The following is a 16,587-nucleotide window of genomic DNA, read 5'->3' on the forward strand; positions in this document are numbered from 1 at the left end:
TCGAAATCGTCTAGAGCACAATGACAATTCCACATGCAAACCTCACCATTACAAATTTTACGAATAGGAAATAAAATGATAAAATAACTGTGTTTGAGCGAAGAGAGACCGAAGCTCCTTGTTTCTGCCCTCTAGAGTTACTGCCGACGCCAGTACACCGAACCGCGCAGTGACTCTGGAAGTAGGAAAGGGCCGTCCTCCCGCCGGCTCAGCGGCCCTCTCACCTCCGGGGCAACGAAGTTGGCTGTGTAGCAGGGGGTCATCAGCAGCCCGTTCTCGGCTCGCAGCTGCTTGGCGAACCCGAAGTCACAGATCCGGATGGACTCGGGGTTTCCAGACTCGTCCATGTACAGAATGTTGCTCGGCTTCAGGTCTCGATGAACGACCTAGAGAGGCAGGAGGAAGTGCGCCTGAGCTGGGGCCCAGGCTGGAGCAGGGGACAGAAGCGGGGACACACTCAGGAGATAAGGGCTTATTTGGAGTCGTTTATTCTGGGCAGGTCCTGAGGCAGGAAGCAATCGGCTGGGATGCTCCGATCTCTGTAGGTCCTCCCCCCTCTCTTTCTCTCACACTGACACTCAAAAATCGAGGACCCCACCTAAGCCCCTCGGATGGCGAGTGAGTATTTGGATGAAGAGATAAGTGAGCCTGTGCCCAAGATCAGGGAGGTCCGCTGGGGCCATCACACAGAGAGACACTGGTGGTGAGCTCAGTAACACGGGTGGAAGATTCCTAAAGAGAAACATCTGCTGTGTGATGCCACGTTCCAGCGGGCAGGTGTCGGGCACCCAGCGGGTGATGCAGACAAGGAGCCTCTGTCGTGTGCACGTGGCCAGTGGACAGAAATCCGAGAGCCGCATCTGTGCGGAGGGAGCCGCACGGCGCTCTGAGCACCGAGGACGGGCCGGCGGCGCCTCAAAGCACAGCGGCCATGTAGCTATTTAGGGCACAAAGCGGCTTCTTCTGAAGGGGACAGAGGCCGATTGTAAGAACATGTGGTGTGTCTGCATGTGGCTTGGGGCCCACGTGTCTCATTGTCCTGCTAACACCCAGGGAGAGGACAGAGAAGGGAGATTAAAGGGCCACGGCTGGCAGCCGGCTTACAGGGGCTCCGATGGCCGGGAAACAAAAGACTTCGGTTCCAGGTCTATTGCCCCCCCTCGTGCAACAGAAGCCAACCTGCAAAACCATCATCTGCAGGGCTGCTTCTACAGTCTGACCGTCCTGGGAGATGACCATCGTGTAGCCCTGGAGGAATGTCCTGGTCAGACGGGGCTGCATTTTAAAAGCTGACAGCCACACGTGCACGGCTGGCCAGGGAAGCACTGCTGCTTCCTGGGAGGTGCTGAGAAGGTGGGGGTCTGGGGCTGAGGGCGAGGGGTCTAGAAGCATGGTGCTGGGTTAGAACCCGGCTGTGTGTGCAGCTCTGGGCGCGATACGCAACCCTTCTGCGCTCTGGTCTCCTCATCTGTGAAATGGGTGTGATCCAGAGTCTAGAACTGCCCAGACGAAGAGCTCAGAGCAGCACCTGGAACCCTCCGCGGTCGCTGTCATTTTACCACCATATTTCTTGGCATTGGTGGAGGAATTCAATTCTAAATAGGGCAACTGATGAACATTCCAAATTTCCCTTTATCAAGCCCAAACTACTTTTTTGCTGGTCTCGGTGAATTTAATTTCTTGACCTAGCTCCTGGACACACAGCGTGTGTGTCTAAAATCATTTAGACCCAAGAGGGACGGTTGTGATTCACAAGGAAGATGAGGACACCTGAGTTCCCAGCTCTTGAGCCCGTGGCCTGAGCGCCCCCGGGTCCCGCTCTTCCTCTGTCCTCCCCGCGGGGCTGCCCAGGGTGGGGGTGGGGCGTGGCCTTACCCCCTGGGAGTGGAGGTAGTCCATGGTCTTGGTGATGGTGCACAGCACATCGCTGGCCTCCCGCTCCGAGAAGTACCTCTGCCGCAGGATACGGTCCAGCAGCTCCCCACCCCGCATCAGCTCCATCACCAGGTACACGAACTTCCCGTCGTCGTAGACCTGGGGGTGGGGCGGGAGAGCACACAGGCCTCAGGGACCTCGCGGTCACCCTCGCGGGCCTGCTGGCCACTGGGAAGGAGGGGCCACCCCGGCAGGGGCAGGGGGCGCATCAGTGCATAGAGCCTGGAGTCCCAGTACTCCCCTGGGAGCAGACACAAGACTTCTGTAGAAGATGAGTGAGGATTCTCTAGTCATGCCAGACGAGGCTCTTCTTGGGGAAAAAACCGCTTTAATGATCTGCTGCTGGGCAGGGCATGGGTCAGCAGCGCTGAGATCTGCATGGATGGATTTAGCTGCAGTGAACCCTGGTACTGCCCCGCCTCCGGGAGAGCGATGTTCAGAGACGGACAACGCGATGCTGGCCCAGCCCCAGGGGGCGGCGTTCTCCAGGGCCGCGCTTTTCAAACCTTACCGAGCAGGTGGTTGGTGGGGAGCCTGACCCCGGGGGCCCTCTACGCTGCTGTGCCCTGTGCGGGGGACAAGCCCTGGGAGTCCGGGAGGAGAGGAGGTAGGAGGGCTGGTCTGCTTTTATTTCAGAAAAGCAGTAGATGAAGAGAGCTTTCGTCATACTAGCGTTAATCTCCTGAACGTAAAAGACAAACCAAACCAACAAGCTCTGGGTCTCTGTCAGGCCGATGGCCCAGCAGAGGGGCCGCCCAAGTGCTGAGAAGAACCAGAGAGAGACGGAGCAAAGCACCTGAATACGGTGACTTTCTAGCTTCCGAGCCAGTGATTTCAGAACAAATCACTACAACAATCTGGCTGGCACGGAGCTCAATAAAGGACGTAAAGTTCATCTTGTTGTATTTATTTCTGAGTTTATGAGCAAACGCTCTGCTTTTGCGAATGTGCCCAGGGTGACGTCGCTCATCCCAAGCACAGTCAGGGCTCTTCGGGAGTTTTCAAATTCGCTGATTTCTGTTTGCGGACCTTCGCACACACACGACGAAGGCAAGAGCAGGGGGCTGATCTCGCGCAGGGGAGCTGACCGTGACCCGCAGGGACGCAGCTGGGCTGCACTTCAAGCTTTGCTCACACAAGGCCTGTTCCACGCTTTCCTCAGAACTGAATTGGCATTTGGAAGGCCTCTTACTCCAGGCATTTATGGGGCCCAAAGGAAACTGAGGTGGCCCCAGTATTTTGAGGTTTTGGGTTCGCGATGCTGGGATCACTCTGGAGTTGGAGAGGAAGACAAGGCTCTCTCCCCTGCCTGACCCCAGAGGCCCAGCCCTAGGCTGCCAGGTGCACCCAACTGGCTCCAGTGTGACTGGGCCCTTCCCCTCTTTCAGGGACAAGGGCCACACATCGCTCAATCGGGAAAGCGAAGGGAGCTGGGAGGGGCTCCGGGTCTGGAGTCTCAGGGCTGGAGCCCATCTCATGGGCCCCACGCTCTCCATGACAGCGAAGCGAAACACACCTGGATTAGAATCCACACCACCTCTCTCTCCTTTACGCACGTGCGCATTCTGTGATTTGGGAGGAGTGGGGTGCCGTCAACGGGGTGTGAATAAACGGCCCGGCAGGCCGGGCTACCCAGCTGCCGGGTGTCCCCGAGCTGTCCGGGCAGCAGCCCCTCCGGCTCCGAGCTCCTGGGCGCCAGGAACAGCTGGTGAGCCGAGCAGCCGGCTTGCACCAGATCAACGGTGGCTTCTGGCGCCGGCCGGAGGGACACAGAGCGCAAGCGACACCACTGTTGCACGGAGGCGCTTACGTCTTTGAGGGTGATGATGTTGGGGTGCTGGCCGTACCGCAGGAGGATCTCAATCTCTTCCGAGGGGTCCCTTTTACTCTTATCGATGATCTGAAACAAACAGAGGTGGACGTGAGGCTTCCAGCTGGCGCCTGCGGCTGCAACCCTTTCTGCCCCTCCTCCCCTCCGGCTCAAGCTCAACCAAGATAGCCCGCAACTGCCTAGGAATTCACGGCAACCCTTGATTCCCCACTGAGCAGAAGAGACTGACGTGAAAAAGAGAGAGCACCTGCCTGCACACGCTAATGTTAAGCTATGACAGGGCTGCAAGGAGAAGGGTGGGTTCGGGGTGCTCACACAGGCACCACCGAAGACAGAAGGCGCTCTTCCACCACTCGCAGCGCAGGCTCTGGGTTGGCGGCCTGTGCCCCCTGCCCCACCCAAAGTGGGCCTCCGGCTGCCGTGCATCTCTCTCCCTGTTTGGTGGTCACACACCGGCAACAAAGTGAGACCCAGTGTGGTTCTCACCAAGAGACGCCACGGCGGCGTGCGTGCCGAGGCTGCGCTGTGACTTACACATACGGACGCTCCTTCTGGCTCCTACCTCCTCCTGCTGGTCTTAGGATGGCAGATAAAATCCTCTTACCCCATGAAAACAGATGGCTTCCGATCACAGGGTGTCATGAATGAAAGCCCAGCTGGAAACAAGGGGTCACCTGTTGGTGGACAGTCACTCAAACCTCTGGGGACAGCTTCCTGGGCCCCAGCTCCTGCTTCTTACGGGGATGCAGCTGGCTGGGGAGGGGACCCCACTCAGGCGAAGGCTACAGCACGTGTGTGGGAAACGACACTCAGAAGAGGAGGATGGTTTCTGTGCATTAGCTTCACCCAAGTTCAAAACGTTCGCCATGCGGACGACGTGCAGTCATTTCGCTGCTAGAGTGTGAGGGAAGTTCACTTCCACTCTCTATCACGTCCGAGGCTCTGAGTGGAGGCTTGCGTGAAACTCACTTTCTTCTTTAGATGAACTAAATGCTCAGGTGGCACAGGACCCAGTGTTGGAGCTCTGCCCGCCCGACGCCCTGCCGCCCCTTCGCTGCAGTGGAAGATGGTCATGGTGCCCGCGCTTCTCTCAGTTTTAAACCCACTGCCAGGCTCTGACGACATTAGCGCCCAGGACCATGAGCCCTATGACACACGTTGTTCAACAAGGAAAAACCTAAGCTTCTTTTTTTTTAAAAAATAATAAGTTTATTTACTTTTTGTTTATTTTTGGCTGCATTGGGTGTTCGTTGCTGCGCACGGGCTTTCTCTAGTTGCGGCGAGCGGGGCTGCTCTTCACTGCGGTGCGCGGGTTTCTCACGGCAGTGGCTTCTCTTGATGCGGAGCACGGGCTCTAGGTGCACGGCTTCAGTAGTTGTGGCACGTGGGCTCAGTAGTTGTCCCTCGTGAGCTCAGTAGTTGCGGCACGTGGGCTCTAGAGCGCAGGCTCGGTAGCTGTGGCACACGGGCTTAGCTGCTCCGCAGGATGTGGGATCTTCCCGGACCAGGGCTCAAACCCGTGCCCCCTGCATCGGCAGGCGGATTCTCAACCGCTGCGCCACCAGGGAAGCCCCAGCTTCCTTTCCTGACACAGCTTCCCTCCTTTTGTTCCTAAAGTTCTAGCTAGGAACCGGGATCACTTCTGTTATTGGCAGAAGCCAACACACAATGCATCCTTCTAGAGATCTTTTTAAAGGCTCGTTCAGTGGGTGATGGAGGGGATGCCCTAACATGTGGGTGCCCAGGCAGCCACGGGGCAGACCCTTACACTGCCTGGATCACATGTTGACCAACAGGGTTCTCGGACCGTCTCTGCCCCAGCTGCCTGCCGGGCCATTCAATCCCTGGGCTGCGATCCCTTTGCAATTTGAGAAGGTTAAAATCACTAGTGGTTTTTGTAAAAAGTTAGTGGTAGATTCATAGTTTTTCAAATAAAATTTCATGATAAAGGAAATGTATTTTTAGCACAAATCACAATAGAATAGGATGCAAGATAAACAAGAAAGAGGAAGCCTTTTCTCTATGCCGATGGCCCAGAGCAGGGGGAGGAGGGAGCAGTTATGGGACCAGAGGGGCGGCTGCACGAACAGGGCACCCACAGGGGCTGGGGGCTCTACCCTCCTCCCTCCTGTGGCATCCACCCCGGCAGAACCGACTGGAAGGCAGAGGGCAGGCAGGGTGGGGTGATGGGGTCCCCAGTGGGCACGGAGGAGAGGGCGGGTGCCTGCCTGGAAGGGAGGCCCCCGGGGAGTGGAGGCAAGCACGGGCTCCTGCACCTGCCCAGCCGGCCGCTGCCTCTCCTATAGTCTGGGCAACGTGGGACCGACACACGGCAGCAAGTTCTGTTCAGACCCAGCGCTGTCATCCTGATCGCTGTCAGCAAAGGCTGGCAGCTTCGTCCACAAATCTTTTTCCGGGATGTTTTTGGGCGAAAGGTCAGGAAGAAGAGACACAGAGCAGTGAGGTGTGATGACTGGTCCCTGAGCACAAAGCCCAGGTCTGTGGGGTACAGCGGAGCCTGGGGTAGGGGGGCGGTTTGAGCACATTGTTCAGACGCACCCAGGAAGGAATTTCTTCTCCGTGGGGTCCATTTCTCGGGATTGCTATTGTGGGACTGGCTTCTAGTTCAAGCGAGCCCTGGTTAATCGAGTCCTGTATCTTGAGAACAGTATTGTTTTATAATCTTGCTTATGCAGCAAAACCGAGGGAGGCGTTCTCAGCAAACATGTTCACCCGCAAGGCCTCCTCTCTCCATGCCGATGCTCAAATGATGCTGACGGACCACGAGCGGGGAGGAACGGTGGATCTGTCCTCACCCGCAGCAGGAGGCCACCCACAGGTCAGCACCCAACGGGCCTGGCAAACCAGACTCTCACGGGGCCGCTGTTTGACAAGCTGTATATTTCCACAGTCCGTGAAGCGAGGCTGGCCCCAACAAAGGATGGCAGACAACGTGATTGTCCTCAGCAGGTGAAGCGTGCAGGTGGGTATCGGTACATCCTTATTCCTCGTGGCTGAAGGCGGGGGCAGGACTGGTCCAGGCTTCACTACCATCCACGCACTCTCCCCTCTGCCTTTTGGTCTCTGCGTTTCCCCATCTCCCTCTTGCCCATCTCTCTCCAGCACAGGCTCCCCTGCTGGACACTGAATGGCGTGGGGCTTCGAGGTGGACAAGAGGCGGCCTGAGCTCACAGGCCGGCCGAGCACCTCCGGAGGTGGGCGTTTCTGCTGACGTGTCGAGAGGATCCATACGTTTGACACGGGAGGAGTAGAGCACGGAACCCCTTGTAAAATTCAACAGATACCCTCTCCTGTTCAACTACTTTAAACAAATGACACAGAGAAAGGACTCCAAGTTTTCCTGCCGGAAAAAATTAAAATTTCCATGCCAATCAGTTTTCCTTCTAAAAATAAGCTCTATTCACGTCAGGCATCTGTCAATTCCATTGCTTTTTCTGGCTGACAAATTACATACACAGTAGGAAAATGAGCCCAGAAACGTGATGTAATTGTCAACGGTCTGCTGTGAATACCAATTGGGGCTCCTTCTGGAGAGAGGCAGCCCAGCTTCAGCCCTGAGTGTGTCAGCCACACTTCACTAGCATTAAGGACTGCATGACACAGACTCCTGTACAATTTCAAGGATCTCACTTTATTTTCACCTGATTCGATTGCTACTTTAATAACACAAAAATCTGCTCCTGAAAGGACATGCAGCTGTGCTTCCCTCCAGGAAAACGTGGCCATGGCTGGGACATCCATCCATCCCTGAGTGAGCCTCTCAGACAAAGAAGGGGGCAAATGTGCAAGTGGAGCTTTGAATGAAGAGAAGCGTGTGTCTGCATGTTGGAAGATAAAACAGGCCAACAGGAAAGGCTACAGCGACAGAAAAGCTCCCTTAGCTTCTGATTCTTCAGTGACATTCCCCTTTTCGCTATGGCTTCTGGTTCTGTGATCAGTAAAATCCCTCCATGGCTGGATTGTGAGTTCCCTGAGAACAGGTTTGTTTTTGCCTGGAACCTAGCACTGCGTCTGCCTTGGAAAAAGCGTTAATAAAAAATTTGTAAAAACGAATGAAAGGAACTGGTTACTGAACAGGGGAGTCCCTGCAGAATGAAATGCGTTCTAGAGACAAGAAATGTTCTTTGGAGCAGTCGTACTGCCCACTTGACAATAAAAAAGCCAAAGAAGGGGATGAGGTGATTTCGAATTTGAAGAAAAGCTCCTGATTTATATTTCTCTCTCTCTCTCTTTTCTTTTTTTTTTTTTGGGCCACACCACTCAGCTTGTGGGATCTTAGTTCCTCAAGCAGGCACTGAACCCAGGTCCCGGCAGTGAAAGCGCGGGGTCCTAACCACCGGACCACCAGGGAACTTGCGGTATCTTTCTCTCTTAAATAACATTGGTCCTCGACACCACCAAGCACCATGACGGGGGTGTGGAGACAGGAAATGAGCTGCGAAGCATGTCAGGGGTTACAAAAGCCCTAAAGAAGGTATTGAAGGCGAGGACGATGGGGGAGGACCACATCGGGGTCAGAAGTCGGCACCCAGGCTGGGGAGGAAACCGCTGGGCTCAGGGAAGAGTGTGTCGCCCTTGCGGGAGAGGGCTGGGGACAGAGGAGGGGCCTGAGGCGCTCCAGGAACGGGGCTGTGAGGCCCTGCTGGCCACTGCAAGGATCTGGGCTCCATGTGAGTGAGACGGAAACCACTGGAGAGGGGGGTTTGTGCAAATGGCAGTGTCCAGATCCTGGGTCATGTCAAGCCACAAAGACCTAAAACCGAAGTAAAAATGAAACCTTGTGCAATTTTTGAAAAGTGAGTACAGAACCTTTCATGAAATAAGAATATTATCTTTTCCTTCCAAATACACCTCTTCCCTTTGAATCCTACCCTGTCACAGTTACTTTCTGCAGTTCATCGCTGATTCCATTTCAGTCTTATTTTAAATGACAGGTGCATTAATGCCCTGGCATCTATGCAGTATTATGTCATGCTTATTTCAAAGTCCTATACACTTTCACCTCCTACCACTAGCCTCTGGGGCTGGCTATGAAGACAAAGGTGGACCTGAGTTTCACATCAGACTCCTGAGCTATTTTGTCCCATGGAAATAGCTCCGAGAGCTTGTTTGGAGGTTCTAGCAGGGGAGCGCAGCTACTCGTATGCCCTTGACCGAAGAACGGTCCTCCTCTAGCGGGGGAGGTCATCCTCTTCGACCGAGCGCACGGCTTTGGGAGGGACGCACGTGGAGTGGTGAGGGAGGAAGGGGACACCCGCCTAGCCAGCCAGGTCAGCTGAATCAACCCTGGCGATCAATGGGGTGACAGATGTCGCAGCCAGACGGACTTGAGGATATGGGGAGGGGGAAGGGTGAGCTGTGACAAAGCGAGAGAGAGGCATGGACATATATACACTACCAAACGTAAAACAGATAGCTAGTGGGAAGCAGCTGCATAGCACAGGGAGATCAGCTCGGTGCTTTGTGACCACCTAGAGGGGTGGAGTAGGGAGGGTGGGAGGGAGGGAGACGCAAGAGGGAAGAGATATGGGGACATATGTATAACTGATTCACTTTGTTATAAAGCAGAAACCGACACACCACTGTAAAGCAATTATACTCCAATAAAGATGTAAAAAAAAATAATAAAAAAAAAAGAAATAGCTCCGAGATCTTAGAAAGTAGGGCACGTCTGTTCACTGGGATGTGTCTGAGAGGACGTCACAGTTTCTCTCACTCAGCCATCCTAGCCCAAGGCAGGTGCACTGGGAGGACACCCCCAGCAGGTGGAGGGCGTCAGCACCCTGTCCTCTGAGGCCAGATTCTCCCGGTGGAGGATCCCGGGCAGCCTGATGGTGTTTTGCCACAGCAGAAGGGAGGCACCAAGCCTAGGGACCCAGACTCTGAGTGAACCCACTGAGTCGCTATTCCACGTAGGCACTGCTCTAAAGGTTTTGTTAAGTGGGAGCTAGAATTGGTCTCACTAATTTAGGGCCTGCGCACAAGTATGCAGCTGAGAGCAAATGCAAAACCAGCGATCTTGTTGCCTGGGGTACACTGGGGCAGGTTGCTTGTTGCCTGGGATACACTGGGGCAGGGTGCTTGTTGCCTGGGGTACACTGGGGCAGGTTGCTTTACGTATATCGGTTAAGTTTAACTCAAATGCGGTTAATATGATGACAGAATAATTATTGTGCAAAATTAGGTACTTATAAGACAGACAGAAACTTAAAGCAAGACACAATGGTATTTCCAAGGATGTGAGACCCGCTGTATCCCACTCTTGAGTTTGGAGGCTGACCGTTAAGGGCTGGCACTGCCGTCCCCTCAGAAGGAGCGCACTTGGTTCCCGCCCCTGCACAGAGGGTGGGAGCCGCGGTGCTCTTGGTCTGTCACCTTCCTGCTGCCAGAACAGTGAGCAGAGGCTCAGCAGAGGGAAAACCCTCCCTCGTCTCCGGATACCAGCTGCTGGAACGTATCTACATAAGACACCCCTTTAACTCTGCTTCCGGCTGGGGTTCCCAACCTCGGCACCCAGACATTTTGGCTGGGTGAGTCTCTGGGGTGTGTGGGCGGGTGTCCTATGCAGGAGGCAGGGCAGCACCCTGGCCTCTGTACTCCACATACCAGGAGCGACTCCCGCCCCAGGTGTGACAGTCAGAAGGTATCCAGACACTGCCAGCGTCCCCGGGGTGGGGGGCAGAATCACCCCGATACGACGGCCTCAGGCAAAGCCCGTGTACTCGGGCCACAGGGCTACAGTCCCCTGGGGACCTGCTCTCTTCCTGGTGCTCTGTACTCAGTGGGGAAGTTCCCGAGCCCTCCCCGTAGCTGGATGGAGGCCCCGACGGGATTGTCTCTCAAAATGAAACGGACACCGTTTTCCATCCAAGAATCTGCAGAGCTGGGTTTGCAAACTGTGGTGGCCCAGAGAGGTGATGCTAAACTCTAGCGGCTGAATCTCAACGGGGCTTCTGCGGATCCAAGTCACTGAACGGCATCCTTGCTTCCATGTCATATTCGAGAACACGCTGAGCCGTGCGGTTTCTTAGTTCCTCCAGCAGTAAGTGGGGTACTGCTGCCCATCAAGATACAGAGTAGAAAAAAGCCCAAACACATTTCAGCTACGTTCTAGCTGGAAAACGCTGGAAGGGGAACAGAACAGTGACCCTAGGGGGGTTACAGCAGTTTGGGTAGCAAACGGGCTCATTCTAAACACTCTTTGCCATGGCACTCCTGCCAGCTCTTCCATCTTTGAAGGAAATCTGCCCTCGGATGGAGGAACCGACCTGCAGCGCGCGGCTTAAAACGTGCCCCGAAACAGCCCTGGGTCCCGGGGCACTCATCTCACTGGAAAGTCTCTGCTTCTTCCTGTGCTCGGGTAGTTCAAGCATCTTCCAGACAATGAATTACGACCCACCAGAGTCTCGGAGAGGATGAGGGAAAGCCTTGTAACGTCCACCTGCCCGGTTCACCCCGGGAACTTCAAGGCTTGTAAAACAGAAACAGGACGGCTGGCTCTTTCTTTCTCCATCAGTTGCAGCCTCAGTTCCTGGCTTTGCTGCCAGAGAGGCCGGGGCTGAAATTCCCCAGAAATTCCCACCGCAGGGTCTGATCTTCGGGGATCGAGCTATAAGCCACTTGTTGACAAAGTTGATTCGGATGGTGTCTTTTTGTGAGAGCTGGATATGGGGACATAAGACACTATTGCCTTTGTCTGGGGATTTATTTTCAGACACGTCCCAGCATCAGGCTGTTTTCTAGAAAGGCATCAGGGTCAGCGAGCTTGCCAAACACTAGACGGGTTTCTTTGCACTCAATGGAAGCCGCCATTGTTTCTAGGACTGCTGCTGGTCACCTGATTAACTGTCTAAAGAAATTCGGCGAGAAATGACACACGCAGAAAGAATTTTAAGATGCCTATGCACGCTTACGTAGTATGTGAAATATATTTAAAGTAAAAATGAAATTCTCTCGTCTGAGGTAGGACTAGGGTCTCCTCTCCATCACTGGCTCGTCTGGATACGGGAACGGCATCACCCGAGCTCCCCTACAAACTCTCCCAAGGATGGGGAAAAATAAAAGTCCTCAACGATCCAAATCCCGAACTACATCAGGCCCACATGCCAGTGGCTCCCGTGCAGTCTCCAGCCCCCTCTCCCAGGAATTTTACATCGTGCGATGTTTCCTCCCGTCACCCACTCCTCAGCATGTTCAAGACAATGGGCAGGCTGATGACCATGGACCCGAAGGACCCACACACTGAGCCTTCCTCCAATGTAAACATTCTTTTTTGTTTGAGGAATTCAAGATAAACTTGCCAAAAAGCCGCAAATTCCCAACCCCAAAGTAAACCAACGGGCCTGCGTTTTTTGGGGCTGGTGACTTTTTGGACAGGGCAGAGCATTTCCTCAGGGCCAGAAGCACTGTGCAGACATCCCAGCAGATACGAGGGTGTATCTGCTTCCACAGAGCGGCCGTGAGCCGTGGGTGAGGTGGAGCGAGGCCATCGCTTCATCGTCACTGTTTTGAACAATTTTCTCAGAGCTTAGGAAAATCACAACGGACGGAATGACTCCTCTTACACGGCTGCCTGCTGGACAGGCTCCATCTGTCCCCAAAAGTTCTTTGAAGAGCAGGGTAGTGTCATGTGCTCCAGATGAGTTTGGGATAAGCCAGGATGGTCTGGTCACCATGACACCGGCTGGACCTGGGTCCTCAAGCGCCTCCAGGTCAGCTGAGTGGGTGAGTGGTGGACAGACCAGCTCTCGCTCCCTTGGAGGGAGAATGTACAATTTATGCTTTTTACAAAAATTAGATGATGCCTTTAGCAGAATGCTCCAGCTGTTACACACCAGGAAACGCAAGAAACTGGTAACTTGGATTTCCAGATCGAATATTTAATTTAGCAACGATTATAGAAGCCAAAGGCAGGATGGAGAGAGTGCCAAACTGGGCTGTAGTTGTTATTCTTTTCCTATGTATTTACTTATTTATTTAGGCTGCACTAGGTCTTAGTTGCGGCATGTGGGATCCTTTAGTTTTGGCATGCGGGCTTCTTCGTTGCGGCACGCATGTGGGATCTAGTTCCCCGACCAGGGATCAAACCCCGGCCCCCTGCATTGGGAGCGCAGAGTCTTACCCACTGGACCACCAGAGAAGTTCCCTGTTACTGTTTTCTGTTCTTGATGATTCAGCGTAAAACTACCAGCTCTCTCCTTAAGGTTTTGCAAATATTACAAAAGATTTGATTCTATTTATTTCTTCGATTTAAGTTTTGGTGACTGTAGCTTCCTTTCCCTTCTTCTTTCCTCCTTCCCCCCCTCCCTCCTTCCCCAAATGTTCTGCCTGGCCCCCAACTCTATATTTTCCAAAATGCTGAGTGCCCAGAGCTTTTGTTCCAGTGTTTTATGTAGAAAGTTACTAAAGGTGGTCAGTACCTACACGTCGGCTGGAGCAGAACATATTCATGATTTGCAAAATAGTTTTTTAACAGGTGACCTAATATCAAAGTCAACGGAACGGCCCCGCATCAGAGCTTAGAAGAGGCCGAGGGAGAGTGTCTGTGAGGCTGGGCGTGCCCACCGGGGCCTGGGGCCCGGGCAGCTGCAGACGCGGCCGCCGCGTGCCCCACTCTTACCTTCACGGCGTACTCGGCGTCTGTGGCCATGTGCACACAGCGCTTGCATACGGAGTAGGCGCCCACCCCGATGTCCTCCTTGACCTCATAGCCATCGGTGAAGCGGGTGTTGTTCCCGTGTAACTGCTGCAGAGAGAGCGGGCGGGCAGAGAGCGCGATCAGGGGCCTCTCGTGCAAGGGCACCGAACGTGGTGCAAAGGAGGCTTCAGCCCTTGCACGTGGGGACACGGAGGCCAGGAGGTGGTGGCGTCCTCGGACCACAGTCACGGAGCTAGCTGGCCGTGGTTCCAGATCTCAGCCCAGCTTCCCCATCTGTCGGGTCAGGACCCTGTTCTCAGACACCCAGCACCCTGTGTCGCTGACCTGCCTGCTTCCCCACAAAGGTCCGAGAGAGGTGAGAGGTCAGACGTCCCTGAGACCGGGTGCAGCTCTGACGCTGGTGTCCAGAGCGGTGTCCGGACGCTGACGTCTGATTGGGAATCAGACCCCCTGACGCCCCCTCGCCACCCTCACCCTACTGACTAAGGGCGCGGAGAGCGTCACCCATTACAGTGGACGCTGCCACAGCAAGTGTCCACTCTAGACACGCCGTGTCTCCCCAGAGGCCCTTGGGGAGAGAAGCATGGAAGCCCAACGCCATCTGCTGTGCCCTGCCTCGGCTCTTCAAGGAAACGTGGTCATGATCCCTTCTAAAATTCTCTACCTCTGCTCGTATTAATACGGTGGGAAACTCCTTATAAAAACAGCACCTTCACTGAGCCCCAAAGACTACATTTCACGATGGGGATTGGTGCCCACAAACCCAGCCACTCTCTCGCGGTGCTGGCTCGACTCTGCACAGCAGAGACCCCCAAGCGTGAGCCCTGCTGGGGCTCCAGCCACAGCCACACCACGATGACATCCTTCTCAGGACTCTTTCTGTCTTGAGGACGAACGTGAAGCACGGCTCAGATTACCATCTCAATGACCCCGGGGAGGCGGGGGGAGGAGTTCGTGAAGGAAGTGCACCCCAACTCGGCTGAGACAGCTCTGTCCACGGGTCGCCTCAGGGCGGCCACCTCCTTGCCCCAACCCGCTGGGGGCGAGCGGAGTCGGGCTGTACGGGATGCCCTGCACCACGGGGGGCTGATTACCTGCACGATGGGGTGAACCGCGGCTTTGTGCAGATCCTGCTGCGAGGGCTCCTGCGCCAAGCTGGAGGCCACAAAACTGAATCCTCTAAACAGATGGTGAGCGTTGGCACTGGGGGGGACGCCAGGTGAGTCTGCAGGTACAACCAGAGAGTCAACAGCCACGACGTGGTGAGGTAACCCTGTGGGTGTGTGATGTGTGCGTGTGTGGTGTGTGTGTGCATGTGTGCACACGCACATGTGCATCTCTGTGATGTGTGCATGTGTGTGTGTGTCAGGTGTGCAGGTGTGTTAGGTGTGTGCATGTGTGCGTGGTGTGTGTTCGGTGCGTGTGGTGTGTGTGCATGTGTCAGGTGTGAGGCATGTGTGTGCATGTGTGTCAGGTGTGTGTGCATGTGTGTGTCGGTTGTATGTGTCAGGTGTGAGGTGTGTATGTGTCAGGTTGTGCACGTGTGTGTTCGGTGTGTGCATGTGTGCGTGGTGTGTTTGGTGTGTGTGCACATGTGCATCTGTGTGATGTGTGTGCGTGTGTGTGTAAGCACACCTTACAGGTGTGTGTGTCAGGTGTGTGTGCGTGTGTGCATCTATGTGATGTGTGTGTCAGGTGTGAGGTGTGTGTGCCAGGTGTGTGTGCACATCTGGGTGATGTGTGCGTGCATATGTCAAGTGTACGTGTCAGGTGTGAGGTGTGTGTGTCAGGTTGTGCATGCGTGTGTGTTCGGTGTGTGTCGGGTGCATGCGCACGTGTGTGTTTGTCAGGTGTGAGGTGTGTGTGTGTCAGGTGTGAGGTGTGTGTCAGATGTGTGTCAGGTGTGAGGTGTATGTGTGTCAGATGTGTGTATGTGTCAGGTGTGTGTCAGGTTGTGCACGTGTGTGTTCGGTGTGTTGGGTGTGTGCACACGTGTGTTTGGTGTGTGTGTGTCAGGTGTGAGGTGTGTGTATGTGGTGAGTGTGTGTGTTGGAGAATGGGGTGAAACGGAGATCAGACAGCCTAAACCATATGAAACCACACTTTACTCTGGGCGGTGCCAGTGGTTTGATACCCGGCAAAAATACCCAGAGCAAAAACTTGAGGGTAATCGTTGATCATCACTTACTAGATATTCATTCTCAGTGGCAACCCTCTGCCCTGCGCACTCCAGACCGAGCCCAGAGCCACCAGCAACCTCGGGGTGAGCTGTCACTCCTGGGCCAGGGCAGAGGAGGCCACCCTCTGAGTTTCTCAGGTCAGCAGGAACCGGGCACAGGGATGCAGGCCCGGGCATTGGTGACTCTTCTGTCCCCCCTGCCCCAGGCCCGAGGAGCTCGAGGGCAGCACGCAGGGTGCTCTGCTCCCAGGGAGCCTCAGGGAGCCCTTCAATCGTGACCCCTCTAAGCTCTGTCGATTTGTCTGAAGGCTTGACTGCTGTTGAGATGGGTCCCAGTTCAAGGTAGAAGTGGAGTTATCTACCAAAGTACAAAATACACCTGTCTTTTGAAGAGCAACTAGACTTTTATGAATTTATCTGACAGAATTACTTTCAAAAATGCTTAGAAATAAATGTAGAAAATGTTTGTCTTGGTGTAGATATATACTGATTTAATGGCATATTACTCAGCCTTTAAAAAGAATAAAATAGTGCCATTCGCAGCTACACGGTGGACCTAGAGATGATCATACTAAGCGAAGTAAGTCAGAAAGAGAAAGACAAATACCATATGATATCACCTGTATGTGGAATCTAAAATACGACACGAATGAACCTATCTACACAACAGAAACAGACTCACAGATATAGAGAACAGACTTGTGGTTGCCAAGGGGAAGGCGGAGTGGGGAACAGAATTACTGGGAGTTTGGGGTCGGCAGATGCAAACTATAGTACGTAGAATGGATAAACAACAAGGTCCTACTGTATAGCACAGGGAACTATATGCAATATCCTGTGATAAACCATGATGGAAAAGAACATGAAAAAGAATATATATATATGTATAGCTGAGTAACTTTGCTGTATAGCAGAAATTAACACAACACTGTAAATCAACTACATGTCAATAAAATTTAAAAA

The 16,587-nt window shown here is 54.0% G+C and overlaps 1 protein-coding gene across 10 annotated transcripts in view; it reads right to left on the minus strand.

Moving 5' to 3' along the window:
- Positions 1 to 16,587, minus strand: part of RPS6KA2 (ribosomal protein S6 kinase A2) — a 296,958-nt gene that overhangs the window by 11,273 nt on the left and 269,098 nt on the right. For all 10 annotated transcript variants that reach the window (XR_012324984.1, XM_073789827.1, XM_073789826.1 and 7 more), the window contains 5 exons: positions 14,540 to 14,670; positions 13,407 to 13,532; positions 3,746 to 3,835; positions 1,876 to 2,034; positions 225 to 386 (listed from right to left, as the gene is read on the minus strand). Coding sequence is in view for 9 of the 10 variants with exons in the window: in XM_073789827.1 (XP_073645928.1) it covers positions 225 to 386; positions 1,876 to 2,034; positions 3,746 to 3,835; positions 13,407 to 13,532; positions 14,540 to 14,670 (668 nt within the window). In the remaining variant the exon portion in view is untranslated. The remainder of the gene's footprint in view (positions 1 to 224; positions 387 to 1,875; positions 2,035 to 3,745; positions 3,836 to 13,406; positions 13,533 to 14,539; positions 14,671 to 16,587) is intronic.

Source organism: Tursiops truncatus, chromosome 12 (assembly GCF_011762595.2).
Source record: "Tursiops truncatus isolate mTurTru1 chromosome 12, mTurTru1.mat.Y, whole genome shotgun sequence".
Taxonomy (NCBI): domain Eukaryota; kingdom Metazoa; phylum Chordata; class Mammalia; order Artiodactyla; family Delphinidae; genus Tursiops; species Tursiops truncatus.